The sequence below is a fragment of the Myotis lucifugus genome, unplaced genomic scaffold, assembly GCF_000147115.1.
Source record: "Myotis lucifugus unplaced genomic scaffold, Myoluc2.0 scaffold_45, whole genome shotgun sequence".
NCBI classification, from domain to species: Eukaryota; Metazoa; Chordata; class Mammalia; order Chiroptera; family Vespertilionidae; genus Myotis; species Myotis lucifugus.
In genome coordinates, this window is record NW_005871093.1 from 5,403,218 (window position 1) to 5,424,545 (window position 21,328).

Sequence of the window (21,328 nt, forward strand, 5' to 3'; positions counted from 1 at the left end):
AGGCCATTTCAGCCCTGGAGGCCTGAGCGCGAGCTTGCTCTGTCCTCATGCTGGAGAACTGCTCTGAGCTCAGACCCTGGGCTCCAGGGCAGAGCAGGGCTGGAGTCCAGGCTCTGAGAGGAGGGGACGGTGCTGCCCAGGAGGGAAGGACACTGCCCTGGGCATGGGGGCAGGCAGGGCCAGGGCACTTACCATACTTAGCTGCCTTGGCGGCGGCGGCTGCCTGGGCTGCAGCTATGGCGGAATGAGAAAGAGAGAGACCCTCAGAAACCTTGCTGGATCTCAGTGGGGCTGTGCTGACTGCTCTCCTACCCTGACAGGCGCTGCAGGCCCTCCCTGCACACTCCCCAACGCCTCCCTGAGCACGTGCAGCCCAATCAACACTCCCCAACCCCCTCAAGCTCTACAGAAGAGAAGCCCCCTGCCTTCACCCTATTTCCCCAGGTGGAACTAGTGCTCACGGGAAATGCCAGCTCCAGGGACACCTCCGACTCCAGCTCCAAGACCACCGACTCCAGCTCCAAGACCGCCGTAGCCCGGAAAGCCAACCCCACCTCCAACTCCCACTCCGGCTCTGCCCCCTGCAGAGAGAGGAGAATGGGTAGAAAAGGAGATCAGTGAGAGAGGCTGGGAGGGCCCTGGGGGTGCTGGTGGACGAGGAGAGTAGGAGCAAGCCCCCCTCAAGTCTGGTCCTGGAAGGACAGGAAACCATAGAATGCCTGGGCCCCTAGCAGCCTTTTCCAGGAAACCTTTATTGAAACCCTCCCCCAGCATTTCTGCAACCCCTCTCTTCTCTGATTGGGATCGGGCCCTGTTGGTTATGGAGAGAGAGTGGGCAGGTCCCATTTCCCCAGCCAGGCTTGGGCTCCTGTGAGAGGGGCCCTGGCTGGGGTGGGGAGGGGCAGGGACACCGTCCCCACTGCCATACTAGGACTCTCCTATCACTCAGCCTCATGGCCTCATCCTGGGGCCCAACAGGTCCAGCTCAGCCAGTGACCTGCTATGTAACCCTGGGCAAGTCATCCCCTTTCTCTGGCCAGAACAGGGTGGGGCAGAGCTATCAACACACTCACCATATTTGGCTGCTTTGGCGGCTGCTTTAGCAGCTGCAGCTGGTGACACAGCCCCTGGAGAGACCAAGGGGACACAGATGATCAGGAGAGAATGGAGGAAAGATGGTCAATATGTATCCTACCATCCACCCATCTGTCCAGTCTATCTCCTTTCTCTCTATCAAGCCAACCCAATGGATGTTTAGTTATCTGTCTACCCAGTCACATCTCCATCTAGTCCTCTGTGTACTTAACCACTCATTCACCCACCCACTTACCTACCCACGTGTCTGTCCATTTGCCTATCTATCCTTAGACTTCAATACAACCACTTATCTCTCTGTCCATCCATGAACCCATCTGACCATCCATTTATTCACTCATCTACCCACTCATCTATTCATATATCTAACCATCCATTTTGCATTTGCCTCTCACCCACGCATCTATCTGTCTGCTCATCCAACCATGTGCTCATCCACCCATCCATCCATCCATTTATCAGTCTATTCACTTATTTAGTCCCTCATCTACTCTTCCATCTGTCTTTCCATCTACCCATTCATCTCTTCATCCACCATTTTACCCATGTATCCATTCATGTAGTCATTTATCCTTTTTTTCTGTCCATTCATTCTCTTATCCTTCAACCTCTACTTATCCACATGGCCATTCACCCACATACCCAGCTGTCCATCTGCCCATCCATCCATCCATCCATCCACCCACCCATCTATCCACCACTTACTGAGCATCTATCTATTCATCTAAGGACTGGGGACATAGAGATGAAAAAGACATGGTTCCTTCCCTCAGGAGCACACTGGCAATGAGAAGGTGAGTGGGAGAAGATGATGCTGGCAGTAACTAGTTAGGAGGTTGTTATAGCCCAAGGGAGAGAAGATGAGTCATGGTCAGGGTATGGGAGAAGAGGATAGATAAGTGAAGTGTTAGGGAGAATCCAAAAGTTTTGGCAATAGTGTCAGTATTTCTCTCTTACAACACACACACACACACACACACACACACACACACACACAGCCCAGCTCACTTGGTCTACCCACAATACCTGGGACTCCAACACCTGGGATCCCAACGCCTGGGACTCCTCCAACACCTGGGATTCCAACACCTGGGACCCCAACACCTGGGATCCCAACACCTGGGACTCCTCCAACACCTGGGATTCCAACACCTGGGACCCCAACACCAGGGACTCCAACACCAGGAACTCCAACTCCTGGGCCACCAGGTACCAAGCCTCCAGCAGCTCCTGTGGAAGGAAAGAATTATTCTGGCCTAAACCCTGTGGGAACCTTAAAGGGCCTCTCAGGGCATGGTTCTGGGGAGCTGTGGGGGTGGCAGGTCCTGAGTGCAGGATCCCAGGTGGGCTGACATTGCCTTTGGAGTTCTAAGGGTTTGGGTCTGTGGGTGGGAAGAACATGGTCTACGTCTAAAGCAAATTCAGAGCATATCACTAGCACCCAGGCAGGTGGTGCAGTAGCTATGGGTTGGCCTTGGGAGTAGGGTGGGAGGAGCCAGATGCTCCACAGGGGTCCCCCATTGCTGGGCCAATCAGTGAAGAACAACAGACAGGGCCAGGCAGAGTGGTCAGACAGGCATGTTTGGGGAGGTGGAAGGGAGGTGTCCACAGGTGGACAAAGGCCAAGTCCATTCAGTCTTAGAGAACTGAGGTCTCCAAGGCCTCGTAGAGGCCTGGGCTGGCTCCAAGGGCCTGAGGGCAGGCCAGAGTCCCACTTCCTCCCCTGAGGGCACTCACCATATTTAGCTGCCTTTGCAGCCGCCTTTCCAGCAGCACCGACCCCTGGAGAGACAGCCACAGAGGGTGAGGCCTTTCCCTGCGGCCTTCTCCAGGACACCCCCACCCCCTGCTGGAACAGACACTACCTGCAACGCCTCCAATCCCAGGAATTGCACCAGCCCCACCAGGAATGCCGGCACCTCCAACACCAACACCAGGGAGAACTCCGGCTCCTCCAGCACCTGCGGGGATGGGGACAGTGCAGATGTAGCTCCCAGGGCCCCTCCTGAGGCTGGGAAGGAAGGCCACTTGGATGCTGGCGTTTTAACTAGCACAGTCTCCTCTGGGAACGAGGCCCAGGCATCTCTGGCGGGGCCTGCTTGAGAAGGCCCCCACCCCACTGTTCATTGACTCACCCCCAAAGTGTCCATTTCAACACGCTCATTAAGGGACTTGTATGTTTTCAGACAAATCCCATTCTAATCACTGCCACATACTGAGAAACCACAAGCGGCCACTCCCTGGGCCAGAGGGGCCCCTGTAGGAATGTTCAAGGCTTCCTCTCCTTGTGTTCCAAAGGCTCCGCCAAGTTTGTAATCCAAGCGCCTGGCTGCCTGGCTCTGGCAGTCCCTCGCTGTCCCAATCCCCTGCTCCCACATTCCACCCTTAGGGGCCTGGACGGACAGCCTATGGGGCCTCCTAGGAGCGGGCCTCCAGCTCAGTGCTGCCCTCCACATTTTCGCCCCCTTGGCTGGTCCCACCATGGCTACAGGAAGGGCTCCCCTGGCACTGGAGATGAAAGGTGAGGACTTCAGCCCCAATGATCTGACTCTGAACTGGGACTGCCTGAGACACGTAAACGGAGGTCCATGCAGCTCACAGCGTGTGCACAGGGAAGCGAGTGCTAAGTCAACCAACCAAGCAATCAACAGCGCGAGGAACCAGTTAAATGTGTTATAGAGCACACTAAATTGAAACTAAACTGTTCTATTTATAAAATGTTCCTTTTATTCATCATAGAATCCATTCTCCTTACTCGGCTTCTTTCTTCCTTCTTTAAATACATGGCTCATTCCACCCATGTTCTATGTCTTCAATAAAATTTCGTTTTTTTCAAGAATCATTCTTTATTTTATTTCCCCATTAGAAATACTATCTCGCTGGTATCCAGTCCCACTTGTATGCATTGATGGATGGAGGGAGGGAGTGATGGAGGGAGGGAGGGAGGGAGGGAGGGAGGGAGGGAGGGAGGGAGTGAGGGAGGGAGGGAGTGAGGGAGGGAGGGATAATTAGATGGGTGAGTGGATGGATGGATGGATGGATGAAAGAATGGAGGGAGGGAGGAATGAATGGATGGAGGAATGAAGGGATGGATGGAGGAATGAAGGGATGGATGGATGGATGATGGAGAGAGGGATGGAGGGAAGAAGAGATGAATGGATGGAAGGAAGGAGGAATAGGTGGGGTCAAAAAAGTTGGACAAAGGTGGGTGGGCTGCCTTGGTTAGTTATCTGTGAGGCAGGCTCTCAGTGATAACAGGATGGAGAGGTTGGGAGGCTGGGGGCTAGCAGCTAGGGACTTCAGAGGTACTCACCATACTTTGCTGCTTTAGCTGCTGCTGCTGCAGCCTGGGGACCAACCCCTGGGGGAGGGGAAGGGGAGAGACTGAAAACTGTGGCCCTGCATCTCCAGAGGCCTCCACTCCAGCCCTAGGAGAGCCATCTGTTCACATATGGGTGTAGGTGGGGGCATCATAGCCACCAGAGGCCATAGAGCTGTCCCACCCAGGATCCTTCTTCCGGCTCAGACGGGGATCTGAGTGCAGGGTGGGCTGGCCTGATTTCTGGACAGATCATGGCCCGCCCCAGAGCCCTGGAGCCAGGGTGATCAGAGCCCCTTTGGCTGGCCCCTTACCTGTCCCCGTTGGGTACCCAGCCTTGGCCCCGGCGCCAGCCGCTCCTCCAGGCCCATATCCTGTAAAACAGAGAGGCTCACTGGGCATCCGTTCAGCTCTCACTGCAGCTGCCCCCCCCTGCCCTACCCATTCAGGGGCTGCGCTGCCCAGAGTCTCCACCATGTCACCCCCAGTCAGAGTTAAAACAAGTTCAAATATGTGTGGGGGATGGTTACTCCCACTGTACAGATGAAAACACTGAGGCTCAGGGAAGAGGCCGGTTCTTGCAAGTGTGAGGGCCAGGCTTGAGAACCAAGCTGTCTGAGTCCAAGTTCCATGTTCCTTCCTGAGGGAATTCCCTTTCCAAGACCCCACCCACCCCCTGCGGGTGCTCTCCTAGCCCTGGGCTGGGGCTGCAGCTCTCTTGCCAGGACCCTGCATCTGGAAAAAGCCGGAAGCCCACTGGTCTGGGAGGGCCTTACTCACCATAGGGCAGTTTCCCTGTGCTGTAGGGCAGTCCGTAGCCACCTGAGGGGTGGGGAGGGTAGGCTCAGGTGCTGCCCCAAAGCAGCCCCATGCCTTGCTGGGCTCCCACTGCCTTGGTGGACAGATCTATTCCCACAGCTGCTGAGGCCTGAGACCCTCCCGAGGGTCATGAGCAGCCCACGGTTGCTCTCAGGGGGAGCAGAGGCCCTGGATGGAAGAGGGAGGGGGGGCACCCCACCAGGTCCCTAGAGTCTGAGTAGCTTCCTTACTCCCTTCCCCCATAAGAAACAGCTCATTGTGTGACGTCCGAGGGGTCTTTTCAGCGAACAGTGTTTCTTACCATCAACACCGATGGTTTCCTATCAGGGGTCTGTGCCTGTGTGTGCATGCGTGTGGGTACAGGTGTGCATGTGAGTGAGGCCAATACCTGCAGGATGGCTTCCCCATCCTTTTCGTTGCTGGCGACCAGAAGTGGGGTTCAGTACACAGGTTTTCTGACACCCCCCACAAGAGACCAAAAATGTGCCCCCACAAATGCCTCCTCAGCCGTGAGACCTGGTGAGAGGTGCCTCTTGACTCCTTCTTCTGACTTACCTGGCAGCTTGGGTGCCTTGATCGGGTACCCCAGTGGGACTCCAGGCTGCTGACCCCCAAAGGGTCCAACTCCTGTGAGAACAAGGAGAACAAAATCAGGCCCTAGCAACCTGAGCCAGCAGCTCCCGTTGAGCCCCCAGCCTCGCTCCCCACTTTCTGCTCAGATAGAGGGAGCCCCACTGCATCCAGAAACCATCCTGCCCTGAGGGCGTTCCTGCTGCTGTCACTGATCAGCTGAGCCCTTCCAGTGCTGGAACATGGCCTACAGAAAGCTGCAGAACCCTCCCCCTCCTGGGGCTTGGGCCACAGTTGGGCCCTGCAGCCCTTGCAGCATTTGGCACAGACGGGCAGGTTTTCTGGACTCAGTGGGCTGCCACACAGGAGGGGTTGGGACTGGGAAGCAGAACTGTGATCCATGCCACTTTGTTTGGAGCCAGTCCAAGGCCTGGAGCCATGGGCAGGAGGGGCATTGGACAGGCCTGATGGGATTCTGAATGCCCCGCCCCGCCCACGGTGAGTGCCTTTGCCTGGCTGGCCACCCTGCTGGCCTGCCCACCCACCGGGGATTCTCGCCTTGCCTCACCTGGGATTCCAGCAAAAGCTCCCCCTCCACCTGCAATGACAAGGAGCCATCACTGTAGTCCTTTCACCATGGGCACAGGGCCCCGAGGCACCAGTAGCTGGTGTCAGGCAGCACAGAGGGCTGGGGAGTGGCCAATTCTGCCCAGATTTCCAGGTTTATGCTGCCTCACACACACTTGGGATTTCTGAGAGGTGTTCTGTCCATCTCGGCCACCAGTACCAAGGCTGGAGCACAAGGGGTGCCCACCCAGAGGGCCTTGAGCCCAGGCTCCCCAGCCCCACTCCCCCTCCCCTCCATAGGGGCCTGAGGGTAGATACAGGTTCCCACCATGGGTCCCCAGCCCCACTCCCCCTCCCCTCCAGAGGGGCCTGAGGGTAGATACAGGTTCCCACCATGGGTCCCCAGCCCACTGGTCACATACCTGGGGCCTTGGGCTTGACTCCTGTTCCAGTGGGAACCCCAGGGAGCACCCCCACACCTGGGAACCGAGCTCCTGTGAGAGCAAAGGGGGTCTGGCAGTGAGGGTGGGAAGGCAGGCCTAGAAGGCCCAACCTGGCTCCCACACCACCCCTGGGGCAGGAAGTTGCCCTCCTTCTGCACTGACCGTCCGTGACGACACAGCCCATGTGGGATGGGGGCGGTTTGGTGGTGGCTTCTCTTCCCTGTCTGACTCGGAAGATCTGACTTTAATCCCATTTCCTAGCTGAATGACCTTGTGCCTCAGCTGGCCTTGTCTCTGAGCTGAGGCCGCCCTGCCCACCCTTAGCGGAGAAGGCAGACAGTAAAAGCCGGCAGGAAGTGGGAAGCCTGTGCCCACAACCGAGCACACAGCCCTCTGCTGTGGCCGGGAACTCCGCACTTGCCAGTGCCTGGCCCTCCCACCTCTCCTGTCTCCCCTGGGACTGGGCCACCTGGGACAGAGGGAGGGACGCTGTCAGCAAATCTCCCAGAGCAGCCCCAGTCTGGGCTTTTAGGGGAATTCAGGAGGTCACATGTCGGGTGGGGTGGCCAGGCCTGGAGGGAGAGGAGGGTGAGAGGGCAGCTCTGAGGGTCTCCTACTGGGCAGATGCTCTGGGCGGGCTCCCTGGTGACTCATGGCTTTTGGGAATCAGCTGGCTACACTGGGGACTTGGTATGTCCTCAGGGGCCCACCTCGGGCTGCGACAATGATCTGGGTCAGGGCCTGGGGTCGGAGCTTGGTAGGATGAGGGGAAGCTGACTGGCCCTGTGTCCCTCAGCCTGAGCTTTGATGCTCTGGTGGCCTCAGCTTACAGGGAGTTGAGGGGCCACCAGGAGATGGTCTCCAGGCTATAGGGAGGGTCTCCTTCTTCTCTGTGATTTTACCTGTGCCTGGGAGCACTCCTCCTGGGTATACACCTGGTAGGCCCACACCTGTGGCCAAAAGAAGGAGGAGCCATGAGCAGCGCCCCAGCCTCCAGGAACCCCTCCCTGGCCTTCCCTCCACAGCTCCAGGCCTCACAAACCAGCCACCCCAGTGCCTGGCAAGGACAGCCGGGGACATGTGTTGTAGCCACGGCCTTCCTCCCCTGAGTTTCAGGAGTCATCTGCAAACCCTTCTGTGCATGGATTTATCTTGTCTTCTGGAGCCTGTTTACATGGCTGGCCCAGCCCACCTCTGGGCTAACAGCTTCCAGATGTTCCTTCCCTGCTGCGTGGACTCAGGCAGGCTTTTGTTTAACCTGAAGTCACTTCCTCAAGGGCTTGGTGCAGAGGAATGAGCACCAGATGGGGAGTCAAGGCTCCTCTGGCCACCCTGGCTCTGCTGTGACCACCAAGGGCCCTCTGCACTGACGCCCATGCTGAGCCTCAGTGTCCCCATCTGTCCCCTGGATGTCTGCCACAAGCCTGTCTCTGAGATCTCTGAGGTCCTGGAGGAAGGGCCCAGAAGGTGGGCTGGAGTCCCTCTCCCCATTTTGAACAGGGCCCCACACTTTGGGCCGGTCGTTCTTCCCTGCCCCGCTGCAGCCAGGCCCCACCTGTCGCACCCAGTACAGAGGTGAGGGCCTCAGCCCCTCCCTGAACCTGCTGTCCAGCCCCAGGGACTCCACACTGACCCGGCACTTTCCCAGGCTTCACTCCAGCTCCGACCCCCACTCCGGACGGCACCACTGCACCTGGCATGGAAGGGACCGTGTCAGAGTTGGTGTCACCAGGCCTTCAGCCTTCACCCGGGCAACTCAGGGTTAGCCGCCATACCTGTAGACACTCCTAAGCCACCGAGTCCACCGACACCACCAAGTCCACCGACACCAAGCCCGCCAACACCACCAGCACCGCCAACCCCAGCACCTACAGAGCCAGGAGTGGGAGAGGCGAGGAGTCATGCAAGGAGCAGTGGGAGGTGGGAGGGATCTGGTGCATGTGGAGAGCCCAGAGATGATATCTGATCATGCCACCACCTCCCTTGGAGACTGGTTGCCTCTCTGAGCCAGAAGATTAGAGATGAGGATCCCGCCTGCCTCCCAGGAAATGTTCTTTGCAAAGTGGAGAGCCCGCGGAGGCGAGAGGGTCTGTACTATGTATGGCATGTCCCAAACCGTCACACTCACCAGCTTTGGCTGCAGCTTTATAGGCTGCAGAAGCGCTAGCCCCAGGCGGTAGAATCCCCGGGAAGATGCCCCCAAAGGCGCCGAGCCCTGTGGAGGGGAGGACAGGGTGAGGTCCTGAGCCCAACCAGCCCTGCGCAGGAGGCACATTGAGGTGGCGCTCCTACTCTCTGCAGGACTTCCACGCCAAGCAGCGGCCTCTGTCCCCAGGACCAGGATCAGTGTTGGAGAGCAACATGTGCCAGATGGTTCTACTCAGCCTGACAAAGCTGCAGGCTCTCTTGGGATCAAACTTCCACACCCCCTCCTCCAGGAAGTCTTCCTGACACCCTGCCGAGTTGAGCAACTCCTCTGGGCTCCACTGGCCCCTGCAGCCTCTTGGCACTACATCATACTAGCACCCAGGACGCAGCGGTTACTTCCTTGTGTCCTGGGCAGCTGCTTAGGGCAAGTGGTCTCAGCATCACCCTCACACCAGCGCCCAGGGCTGGCCTGGCCCATGTACCAGGCAGATACCCTGGGCTTGGCTCTGGCCCCAAATGGGCGTCTTGCTTGGGTGTCAATACTAACCTGCCCCAGGGCCACCTCCTGGGAGCCCTCCAGCACCTGTAGGGAGAAGGAGACAGAGCCAGTGAGGAGACGAGAGACTGGTGTGTGGGCATCATTCCTGGATCCTGGGTGGGAAGGGTCTCATGATGGGCAGGCAGGAACCAGGCAGGGCTGTGGTCAGTGTGCAGCCACTCAGACCCCAAGCTGGACTCAAGCCTTTGGTGCTCAGGGGCTCTTGATAAAACAGCAGCTACCATTTAGTGACCAGCTACTATGTGCCATGTAGATGTAATTGTATTGACCATCCCCCCCCCCCCCCCATCATGCACCTAGGCCAGGCCTTGCTTCCCCTAGAAGGCCTGCCAACAAATGGGAGACTCAGCAGGGCTTTCTCTGAGGGTGGAAGCTGAGTAGAGTCTGTCAGCAAGACCTGACCCAGGCCAGGCCCTGCCTGGCTCCCACATTAGCCCCCAACCCAGACCTCTCTTCTACTTCCTTGCAGGTGTCTCCTGGCTCAGCCCATTCCCTCTCCCTTGTATCTGGAGACCCTCCAGTTCCCAGCATCTGTCTATGTGTCCATCCAGCCTGCCTGCAGTCCAGGAGCCTCCTCGATTTCAGACGGATGCTAAAATGTTTATGAGAAGTCAAATGGTCCCTCTGGCTCTCTCCTTCTCACATCTGGGCCCAACCGCTCCTTCTCCCCCTCCAGGAGACATTCCAGGCTTTGGCCAGGACGGATGGGCAATCAGGTTGGAGTTCGCAAGCGTGCCGGGTTTGTTTCCAATTACGTGAGAATCTCTCCTGCAAGCACCAGTCTGGCTGCCTGGCTGCCAGGGTCCCTGAGCCCAGGGAAGCCCTCTCTGGGGACTGACCCTAAACATGGGGGACTGCCAAGCCTGGGGAGTCTACCTGGCTCTCTCTGGGTGTGGTCTCCCTTCCCCCCACTTATTTCCTACTTGTGTGAGTTGGCCCCACCTGCAGCTCAGCCAGCCCCTCTGTAAGATGGGTCTCTATCTCTGGCTGGTCTCCCTCCCAGGCATGCCTGGTGTGGGTCAGGCCCGGCCTGGGGGCAGGGAGTTCACTTCCCAGCACTGTGGGCCCTGCCCCTCCCCAGCTCTGTCTGGGGCTTCTTTCAAGCCAGGCCTGTTTCCTGAGCTCCAACAGGGCCGGGACCTTTCCTGAGCACAGAGGGGCTGGACGAGAAGATGGGAACTGAACAGGAAGTGACAAGAGGCTGGGGCAGGTGGGGGTGGGAGCAGGCAACCTCTCTGGCGCCATCTGTCCTTTCCCAGCCTCCTCCCTAGGTGCCTGGTCCCCAGGGCGCCCTCCAGCATGACCAGCCCCTCTCCTGTTTGCCCTCCTTCCTTTGGACTCACCTGGTCCAAATCCCCCAAGGAGTCCAGCCCCTGGAAAGGAGGAAAGGAGGGGTGAGGTGCTGGCCACAGCAGGGAGCCCAGGGGCCTGGCCAGCCCAACCCTCTGTCTTCCTGGAATCAGAGAGCTCTGGATTCAAATGCTGCTACTCCTGCCGACTCCATGCGTGTGGGAGCGAGTCTCTTCACCTTTCTGAGACTCAGTTTCCCCACCTAGAAATGGTCATTGTGTCCCTGCCCTTCTTGGGACCAGTAAGATCATGAGCAGAAAGCACCTAGTGTGTGCAATATGCCAGGGTGTCCAGTGGGTGTGGCCCATTCCTTCCAGTCCTCTCGTGTGGGTGGCTGGCCTCCAGCTGGTGCTCAGGGTGTGGGTGTTGCTGGCTCCCAGCTGCCTGGTCCCCCACCGAGAGCCCAGGCAGGGCCAGCGCGCTGAGGCCCACATGGAGCAGCTGCCAGGCCACCCACCCTCCACTTGCCAAGGGATTAATTGTTCCTAAGCATGACACACACTGCCCATGCCCCGTTCCATCTTGCCTGGGCAGGCCCGGACACCCCCCTGGGCCGGATGGAAGTGAGGAGCTGCCGAGGGAAGGAGGGGGGCTGTGGCTTTGTCCGGACTTTGTAGCTGAGTCCTGATGACCTCAGGGAGGTTGTGGGATCCAGCCCCTTTTCATCAGGAGGAGACACCCTGACTCTTTGGGGGTCTACTCCTTCACCCTGCCCTGAGAGTGCTTTCGGAAGTCTAAACTAAATCATTAATAAAAGCTTCACTTCAGCGGCCCCCCGTTATGGGGCTCTCTGCAGTTTTCTCAGTCTCCCCTCCTAGGTCTCATCACAATCTGCCATGTGTCCCCAGCGAGATCAGCCAATCCCCACTCTAGCTTTGCAGTCACAACCTCCACAATTTGGTTCTTCTCGGCTAAGCACAGACCTGTTTCCACGTCTTGATTATCTAGTCCTTCTCGACATTCTTTCTACCATCAGAGACCCTGTGAAGGTCCCTCCCAGGAGGCAGGAGGCAGGTTCTGGCAGGATAAGCAGTGAATTCCAAGGGCTCCGGCCTCGTCGACCCCCAAATCCCAGGAACCCCTTCCCCTGGCTTCCTGTCCTTCTGCCTCCCCCCTGGCCCGGCCCAGCCCTGGTGTTTCACAACCCAGATGCTGGCAGGGAGGGGGGAATCTGGGTCTTGCAGATTCATCTGCAATTGGATCATCCAGCAGCGGGTTTCGTAAGAGCTGCTGGACACCCAAACTGTCCTGGAGCCTCGGCTTCAGAGCCAGGGAGACACAGAGCGGGGGTGGGGGGGAAGGTCCCATGTGGAGTATCTCACGCCAGTGGGGTCACACATCTGGACAGAGACACCACTTCCTCCACCTGCTCCTTGTCCACCAGTGCTTCCTGGAGGGACACGCCCTCCCTCTTTCCTGGGGGTGTGTTCTTTGGAACTGGTGGTGGACCCTGGTGTCAGATTCGGTAGGGCTAGGACAGTCTAGTCCAGTGGTCGGCAAACTCATTAGTCAACAGAGCCAAATATCAACAGTACAACGATTGAAATTTCTTTTGAGAGCCAAATTTTTTAAACTTAAACTATATAGGTAGGTATGTTGTTATTAACTTAATTAGGGTACTCCTAAGGCTTAGGAAGAGCCACACTCAAAGGGCCAAAGAGCCGCATGTGGCTCGCAAGCCGCAGTTTGCCGACCACTAGTCTAGTCACATCTCCTTTCTGGAAAACTCCACGTTCTGGACAGCCAGAAGGAGACTGGGATCAAGGAGGATGCTCATCTGGGGCCAGAGTCAGGGTCCAACCTGGGGTTTAGTTTCGGGCTTGGTCTGGAGTCAGGGTTCAGCCTGGCGCCAGGACCAGGGCTCAGATTGTCATCCAGAGTCAGGGATATGGAGTTAGAGAGGCCTGGGGTTAGAGAGGGCTTGGTCTGAGCCAAGGGCCCATCAGGTGGGGTCTGGAACCTACCCTCTGTGTCTGAGTCCCAGAGTGACATTCCCAGCATGGTGGCCTCTGGAGCATCAAGCCCTCCCTTGGTCCTGAGCACCAGGGCTGCTTCTGAGGCCATGTGCATAGGGGACAGGGCAGCCGGGCACAGAGGCCCTTGTAGAATAGATGCTGGACACTCCTCGCACAAGCTGCTGCCAGCTTCCTGTCCCCGGCCTCCGGCCCCAGCCTGCACATACCGGGGGACTGGTACCGCCCACCACTTCCTTCCTGCCTCTTGCCCTTGCTAGGTAGGCTCTCCCCTCCCCTGCCCCCTGGCCCACGCTCAGTGCCCTACGACCTCAGGTCTTACCTGGCTTGGGCGGTTTGCCTCCAGGTCCCAGCCCTGCAGAGGGAAGAGACGGCAGTGAATGGGGAGCCCCAGCACCCCTGTCTTATTATTTATACCCTCAGGGCAAAGCAAGAGCACTGTGGGGTCCTACTCTCCAAGTCCTAAAAGGGCTGTCAGGAGCAGCCCTCCCTTCGGACAGGGAGCTGCTGGGAGCCCAGTGTCTAGACGTCTGGTGGGAAGCCCAGCTCCAGCCCTGATTGGTGGCTTTTACTCTCAGACTCAGTTTCTCAGAGCCTCTGAGGGAACAAGGACACCTGCTCAGCCAGCATTTTAGGGGTGTGCGGAGGATCAAAAGAAAGCGGGAGAAGGCGGGGCCACCAGGGAGAAAGCCTGGGGGAGGGGCTTGGAGGCCAGTGGGTTCCAGTTCTCAGACAAGTCTCTCCCCAAGAGGCACTTGGTCTATAAAACAAGGGACCCTTGATGCTTGGACTTTCTGGGGTTCTGAAGTTTAAGGACCTGTGTGGGCTAGAGTGACACTTAGACCCCATCAGTGAGGAAATAGATTTGGTTTCTGCACTTACCTCCTACTCCCAGGCCTCCGACACCAGTCCCTGGTGGGGGTGGGGGTGGGGGGTTGGGGGGGAGAGAAACATCAGTGCCCCTGTCAGATCAGTGCCCCTGCCAGAAAGCCACCCATCAACCCACGGTCAAATCCATCACTGCCTAGCTACACGACCTCAGGCAAGCCTTAACTTTTGCGAACCTCAATTTCCTCATTTGTCTCATAGGGCCAATAGCCCTGTGCTAGTTTGTGCCTGAGAGTGTGCTGGTAGCTGCCCTCACTTCCATGTCAGTTCTGAACACTCCAATGCTTCTTAAGTATTAAAAATATGACTTTGATCTTTCAATCTACTTTAAAACATTATGCTTTTTTCTAAATGGCATTGCTCCGACATTTTCCCCATTTTAAAAAATATATTTTATTGAGTTTTTTACAGAGAGGAAGGGAGAGGGATAGAGAGTTAGAAATATTGATGAGAGAGAAACATCGATCAGCTGCCTCCTGCACACCTCCTACTGGGAATGTGCCCCCAACCAAGGTACATGCCCTTGACCAGAATCGAACCTGGGACCCTTCAGTCCACAGGCCGACACTCTATCCACTGAGCCAAACCGGTTAGGGCTCCCCATTTTCTTTTGGTGGTGGGGCCTCTCAGTCTCCACCTACACATGGTTGTTGCTTTTGTGTTGTTTTTACTTGAAAAACACGTCACCATATTGCACAACAGATAACATAATCATACTTTTTAGTAACTGGGTAATATTTCCGAGTTTACTTAATCACACCCTCCAGTCAGGTGGGTTTCTTGCTTTACAGTTTTGCAAACACCACACCTATGAACCTCATTGAAGATCATTCTTTTCCTCTTCAATTATTTCCTCTAAGTGGATTTCCAAAGTGGGGTTAATGGTTGGAAGACTGTGAATGGCAGGAGTGCGTGAAAGCACTCACTTTCCTATAGCCTCAAAAGCATTGTTTCATCTTTCAGAAGATTTATGCTCTTACTAGTGGTAAGACAGTGTCACGCAAACTGCTTTTCTAAGTAGCAGTGACTTGTGGGTCTTCTGTGGTAGGCATGACACTGTTCTTCCCTTCCGCAATGTGCATCTCTCACGGATGTACTCACAAGCTTCCTCTCCTGGGTAGGGGGAAGTTCCATGTACATTACCTGGGAAAAAGCCTCCTCCGGGAAGTCCTCCGGGAATTCCTCCGGGAAGTCCTCCAGGAATAGCTCCTGGGACCCCTGGGAGGAAGTAGGTAGAATCCTCTATTAGCCAGAACTAATAAAAACATGGTAACAATGTGATGATGATGATGATGATGATGATGAGAATGATGAGAATGATGATGTTGTTGGAAATCTGCAAAGCAAATTTTTGTTTTCGAAGCATTTTTTTTCCATTTATGCTTTGCGAGGTGGGAAGGGCTAGGATTATTATTTACATCTTAGCAGATGTGAAATCAGGCTCAACGAAGTTGAGGGATGTGCCTGGGGTCACACAGCTGGAAAGAGATGGAGCCTGGATTAAAACTCAGGCAATTCCTCTCCCTGGAGAGGGCCTGGCATGAGGCTGGGTCTGAGCGCCTTTCGATGGGCAGCCAACGGTCTCCAGCCCTGAGCAGCATGGGCCGGGGCCAGGGTTGTGGCCGAGCTGTAAGTAAGCGGTAAGGAAATGCAGCCGCTGCCAGTAAAAATGCAGCCATTCCCACACTGATAGGACTGCGTGAGGTCAGCGTCCTCAGCCACTGGGCAACAGTGGATGGGTGGGGTTCTGGCTGTCTGACACAGGGCTGTCTTAGGAGGCGCCGGGCCCCAGAGGGGGACACCATGAATGAGCAAAGTGAATAGTTTCCTAAGGAAAAGCGAGTTCACTGGCCAGGCCAGGGGCTGTCTGCCCAGCCAAGATCACGAGTTCAGTCCCCAACGCCGGGCGAAGCACTCACTGGGGAACGCTGTGGTGCTGGGCCCAGACCCATGCCTGGTCATGGCAACAGATGATCCTGGTGCAGACCAGGCCCTAACTCCACCACCACAGAATGGCCCCGACCCTGATAAGCCACCTTGCCAACCCCTCATCCCCAGCACCACCCCACTGAAAAGGGCACGGGCAGGGTTGGGGGACAGTGTCGGTCAGTCCTGCAGTATGACCAGCGGCCTCATGGACAGACATCTGGCCTCGTGGCCTGGTGATGCTGCACAGCTGGGTCTGTTGGCCCCAGGGCCCTGTCAGCCTCAGCCCCAGCCCGGCCGGGCAGGGGATGCCAAGCTGTCACAGCCACTCCGTGCCAAAGTCCTGGCGCCATCCTCCTCCCCCAGGGCCTGCAGTCCCCCAGGAACTGCAATCCAGGCCTAGAGCGTGCGAGCAATCTGGTCAAAGCCTCAGGGGCTCAGAGTGGTGGCCTGAAGAGGGTGGGCCGGCTGGGAATGAGTGCTTTGGCCCTGTCATGTGTTGCCAAGCACGCACATGGCCTGTCTTGAGCCTTTGATGCCGTCCCTGGCTCTGGTCTCCAGCTCTGAGCACTGTTTCTTATGTGCCCTACCCCGGTGCGCCCCAGGCCTTTCTCTGCCTCGGCCTCTCTCCCTCCTGTCCAGCTCCAGAGCCATGGCAGGAGCAGGGCCGGGGGTGGAGGGAACAAGGGGCTCAGGACGGACCCATCTGCCTCTCCTCCTGGCTGTGCCACATCTGTGTGACCTTGGGCAAGTCACTTAACCCCTCTGAGCCTCAGCTTCCTTTTCAGCCAGGTGGGGCTGATAACGGCTGCCTCGCAAAGTGGTTGCAACTTGTCAGCGGGTTCAAGTAAGAGAGCCGTCCTGCCCTGGACCTGGCACACAGTGACGGCTCAAACAAAAGATGGTGACCCCTCGCCTCCACTTCGCTGCGCAGCACACGGCTTGGGGTCGGTAAACAGGATATGTCCAATAAATGATGTGTGAATTAGGTGGAAGGGAGGCAGGATGCTGCCTGTGGCTCGGATTCATCCTGTTCTATCCCCAACCAACCTGGGGGTCTCCCACCTTGGGCCTGGCTGAACCCCCTACTTCCTCTCTTGGGGTTCTGCTCTCCCACACCCGCTTGTGACCAAGCCCCTCCCGGGCCTGCCAGCTCCTCCTCTGCTTCCTCTCTCCCCAGCGCCTCCCCATCTCCTCTTCCCACTCCCCACCCCCATGATTCAAAGCCCAACAGCACGTGCCAAACTCCGGGCCTGAACCATGACAGCCTGGGGAGCTGTGGATTTTGATCCCCATTTTGCCCTGAGGAAATGGAGAAGGCTTAGTGGGTGTAAAGGGTGCCCTGCCCTGCCTTCTCTCTTCAAGTGCAGGAGAGGTGAGACTATAAGACAGGAGGGCCTTCAAAAAGGCGGCAGTCGCCCACCCTTCCTGCCAGAAATGCCTTCTCCTCTCCCCAAGTCCTACCCTTCCACCAAGACTGAGCTCAGAGTCTCCCTCCTGCCTTCTCTCAGCCTTTGACTCTCATTGCTTAGCTGGCCCGAAGCAGCTGGCCGGCAGCACGCTTGTTTTATTTTATGTGGGTTTCGCTTGTTTCACCGGCTAGTCCGGGGTGAACTCGTCTCTTGCATCTTAGAATCGTGATCCTAGACTGTCAGGGGTCATAACGGTCTTCGGGCCTGGGCTGAAGTTCCTTCTGCAAGCATCCCCTGGTGCTCCTGCTTGCACGCCTCCAGTGACAGGAACATCACCACCTCTGATGCTGTCAGCTCTACCTGCAGAGAGATCTTCCTCCTATCAAGATAGACTCTGCCCAGCGATCTCTCTAATTCTGCCTCCCACAGCCCTATAGAGCGAGGCTCACCTGTCATCCCGGGATAGCTCCCACACACTGACCTTTCTTTAAAGGTCTAACTCAAATGTCACCTCTGCTGTGAAGCCTTCCTCGGTTTCCTGGGACTCCTCCAGGCACCCCCTGCCTTCGTCCCGTCTGCTCTCTGCACCATTGAACTCTGCTCCCCACTAGACAAACCATGGCATGAAGAGCAGGAGGGAAATTAAAGCTTATAACTGTGCACGAATTACAAGGGTTGAGTAGCTCAAGTTGGCAAATTCTGAATAAGAAGATACATCGTTTTAAAAATTCACATTTCCACAGTCCTCTTCCTTGATACATTCTTGGCAGTTGTTTCATTGCTGGAGCCGCCCACCAGCCCTCGGAGATAGTGGGGCAGGGAGGTTTCTCCCCATTTTACAGCCAGGGAAACCAAGAGCCAGTGAAATTAAGTGCCTGGCCTGGGACCTATAGCTGAACCCAGTCGCACGCGGGGCCTTCTGTCTGGGCCCTGGGCTCCAAGTTCAAAGATCTGGGAGAAGGTTGTTTGGGAGCAAGCAGTGAGCCCGCGGTCCTCGGTAGGGGCTTTGCCAAGCTCAAGTCCAGAGGGCCAACCTGGGGAGCAGATAAGACCACACGAAGCTGTTTGTTGTTGGCATGGAGAAGGGCTGCCAAGGGCTTTTCAAAAACCATCTGTCCTCCAGTGGGTGACTCGATCCCTCGCTGGGCACGTCTGCCCTCCTGCCTTGGCCTTAGTGGACACAGAGTGTAGGATTAACCCCTGAGCCAGAGGTCCTGGGCCCTGGAGCCTCACTAAAGTCACCCTTGACAAAACCTCCGTGTCAGGGTCCCTCCACAGACCAAACAAAGCAGGAATTCTTGGGTGGGACCTCCACATCAGAATTGTTCCTAGTTCCCCGGGTAACTCCCATGTGCAGCCAGGGTTGAAACCACCCCCCCCCCCAAAAAAAAGAAAAAGAAAACCCTCTTCCAGATTGTCCCCAGTCCTGGAATCAGAAAAAAAGTGATAATATTTCTGGGGGATGGGGAGATGCCTGATTTCTTTTTCTTTCCTCCCCCACTCCCCTCTCTCTTTAAATAGTACTGGGGGTCTGGGACAGCTGGTCCTCAAAGTTGCTTTTGACCCATCCTAACTGGGTCTAGACAACCCTTCCCATTGCACAGCCATCCTGGGGAGCCTCTCTTTCTTGCCTCCACTGACAACGTGGTTCTTTGGATCTGGGGAACTCGTGGGGTGACACTGTCTTGGGGTGGGGGGAAGCTGGGCTCCCCCAGCGTAGCCAGAGTGCTATGGCTGTGTGTGTGTGTGTGTGTGTGTGTGTGTGTGTGTGTCCAGCCTCCCTATTGCTTGACCTCTCTAGCTGTTGGTAGGCTCTGGGCACAAGCCCCTGAATACCTCATCAATTTACACAGCCCTTATTTGGACCCAGTCCTCCACCACCTGGGACAGAGCTGTGATTTATGTTTGCAAGGAAAGAACAAGGCCAGCGGAGCATTTCGCAGTGTCACTGAGGGGACAAGGAGAAGGTGCCTGCTGCCCTAGGGCGTGCCCACCCTAGAGGGCTCAGTCCCAGGCCGGATCTTCCCCAAGTGTTGCCTGGCCCCCGGCCCCCGCCCCCTCATCCTTTGGCCCGGGGCAGAGAGCTGGCTGGTACTAACGCCCCTGGGACTGCCTCAGCCTGCCTGAACCTCAAGCTCCCCAATCGTAAAGTGAAGACAGTAATTGGTAACCCTCAGGGTTAAGGTGATCCTGTGGGGATTAACTGCCTCTCTCTAGGCGGGAGTTCTGGGAAGGCAGGCAGGTGTTCAGGGGCCACACCTTGGAGAGGGGAGGCCCAGACAGGTCCAGAGCTGCTGCTCTCAGGCAGCTGGGTGGCAGGTCCTCTGGGCTGTCTCGCTCCCCCCGCTGGGCTCCACCTCATGGTGCGCACGTCCCATAGCCCCGTTCAGGTCCAGGAGCCGGTGACCTCTGTGCAGGAAGCTCCTATTCCCAGCAGTGCTGGTCCAGAAAGTCAATCTCACGGAAACAGCTGCCGCTCCTCCCCGGTCCCCCACTCCAGCCCTCCTGCCTGGCCCTGCTCCACCCTGTGACCTCCCGTGCCGGTCCCCACTGAAGGTCTGGTTCTCATGGCAAGGAGGACTCTCACAGGAACCTTACCCCACCCAGCACACCCTACCAAATGCCTTGTGAACCTTCACTTCCCTTTTCCCAGAGCCAGGAGCACCAAGGCGGGTCATTCCCAGGGTCCCCCAGGGTGTGTAGCAGCCCCACAGGGGTACCCTTGGGACCTGTGCAGGACACACCCTAGATGGTCCAGGACTGCCCTGAGGTCTACTCCAGCCTCTGCCATGGCCACACTCCCTCTGCCAGGAGATGGACACTTTACCCAGCTTCTCTGTCCTCCTTGTGTTACACACACACACACACACTCACACGCACGCGCGCACACACACACACGCACATTCACATGCACACCTGGATACCAGATCTCCCATGTGTATAAACCTGTCAGGTGGCAGACCTTTGCATATGCCAACAGGCACTTTCACATACCCTACAACCTTCCTCCCCCCAAACACACAAATACACACACACACACACACACACACACACACACCTGTCCAAGGATGAACTTGTGAACAGACATTTATCCCGGAAACCTTCTCCACTATTTGATGAGATATTTGGCATACACACCCATGCCCACCTGTGCAAGAGCATGCAACACACTCATTCATGTGTGCATGTGTACGCACGTGCACACGCACACGCACACGCATACTTCACACACACACTCAGAAGTCCCAGTCCTTCTCACCGGGGACAGACCACAGTAGCAGCTTTCCAACCACAACCCCATAATCAACTAACCCTGACCTTCCTCAGAGGGGTCCCTGCCTTCCCAGGGGACAAGGAACCTGCTGAAGCCACACCGGTCACTTTGGCTGCTCTCTAGTTCAGGTCCCCTACCCGCAGGGCACGTGTGCCACTGGGCTGGGTCCGCAGGTGTGCAAACTGCAGGTGCCTGCAGACCCGATGGGAACGGTCCTTCCCCAGCATGCGTCCAACACCCCACTGGGAGAGCATGAGGGACGGAGCAGGGGGCCCACCCTCCACCCAGGGAGGCAGAACCCGGACACTCTGGGGACCGTCCCAAATCGCGGGGTATCTATGTGACAGGTTCCCCTCAGCATGGGCTGGGTCCTGGGAAGGGCAGCTCCAAGGATCCAGTGACTGCCGGGCTCCTGCCGGGGAACCCTGGAGGATGCTGGGGGTGAAGGGCACCCTCTCATCTATTCGCCCAGACACCTGGCTGGGAGGATGGAGGGCTGCGGGCGGCTCCGGGAACAGGGTGAGGCCTACCTCCAGGCTGCGAGGGGTGGATGATGGACAGCAGGAGCAGGAGGACTCCAGGCCACAGGGCTGTAGCTGTCGGACCCGCCATCTCAGGGAGAAATGCCCAGCCTGCTCTCCGCGCCTCGTTTTATCCCCAAAGCGTAATTGCTGCCTCCTCGGCTGCGAGGGAAGAAGGGAGGGAGAGAGGGCGGGCAGGAGGGCCTGAGCAGGGGGAGGCCTGGGGGAGGGGGCCGCAGGGAGGGGGGCAATTACGAAAGGCCGGCTCACAATCCTCCCAGGCTGGGTCTGAGTGGACTGGACTGTGGGCTTTTTTCCTTAAAACACATAGTCGCTCACGCGTGCGCATACACACACACACACACACACACACACACACACACACAGTTTTCCCCATCTCTCTCCCGCTTTCCCTCTGTGGCTGTTCTCTCACTGCTGGCCCCGTTCCCGCCAGAAAGTGTGAG

The 21,328-nt window shown here is 57.1% G+C and overlaps 1 protein-coding gene across 1 annotated transcript in view; it reads right to left on the reverse strand.

The window, feature by feature from the left end:
• Positions 1-21,086, reverse strand: part of ELN (elastin) — a 28,547-nt gene extending 7,461 nt beyond the window's left edge. Inside the window, exons 1-22 of the mRNA XM_023753417.1 lie at positions 20,874-21,086; positions 14,875-14,949; positions 13,726-13,755; positions 13,166-13,198; positions 10,864-10,893; positions 9,509-9,544; positions 8,942-9,028; positions 8,589-8,681; positions 8,447-8,506; positions 7,716-7,763; positions 6,793-6,864; positions 6,372-6,401; positions 5,789-5,860; positions 5,195-5,236; positions 4,729-4,788; positions 4,409-4,456; positions 2,961-3,056; positions 2,833-2,877; positions 2,122-2,325; positions 1,074-1,127; positions 462-581; positions 23-234 (exon numbers count right to left, since the gene is read on the reverse strand). Of these exons, the coding sequence (XP_023609185.1) occupies positions 23-234; positions 462-581; positions 1,074-1,127; positions 2,122-2,325; positions 2,833-2,877; positions 2,961-3,056; positions 4,409-4,456; positions 4,729-4,788; positions 5,195-5,236; positions 5,789-5,860; positions 6,372-6,401; positions 6,793-6,864; positions 7,716-7,763; positions 8,447-8,506; positions 8,589-8,681; positions 8,942-9,028; positions 9,509-9,544; positions 10,864-10,893; positions 13,166-13,198; positions 13,726-13,755; positions 14,875-14,949; positions 20,874-20,955 (1,629 nt within the window). The 5' untranslated portion in view covers positions 20,956-21,086. The remainder of the gene's footprint in view (positions 1-22; positions 235-461; positions 582-1,073; positions 1,128-2,121; positions 2,326-2,832; positions 2,878-2,960; positions 3,057-4,408; positions 4,457-4,728; positions 4,789-5,194; positions 5,237-5,788; positions 5,861-6,371; positions 6,402-6,792; positions 6,865-7,715; positions 7,764-8,446; positions 8,507-8,588; positions 8,682-8,941; positions 9,029-9,508; positions 9,545-10,863; positions 10,894-13,165; positions 13,199-13,725; positions 13,756-14,874; positions 14,950-20,873) is intronic.
• Positions 21,087-21,328: the final 242 nt, after the last annotated feature.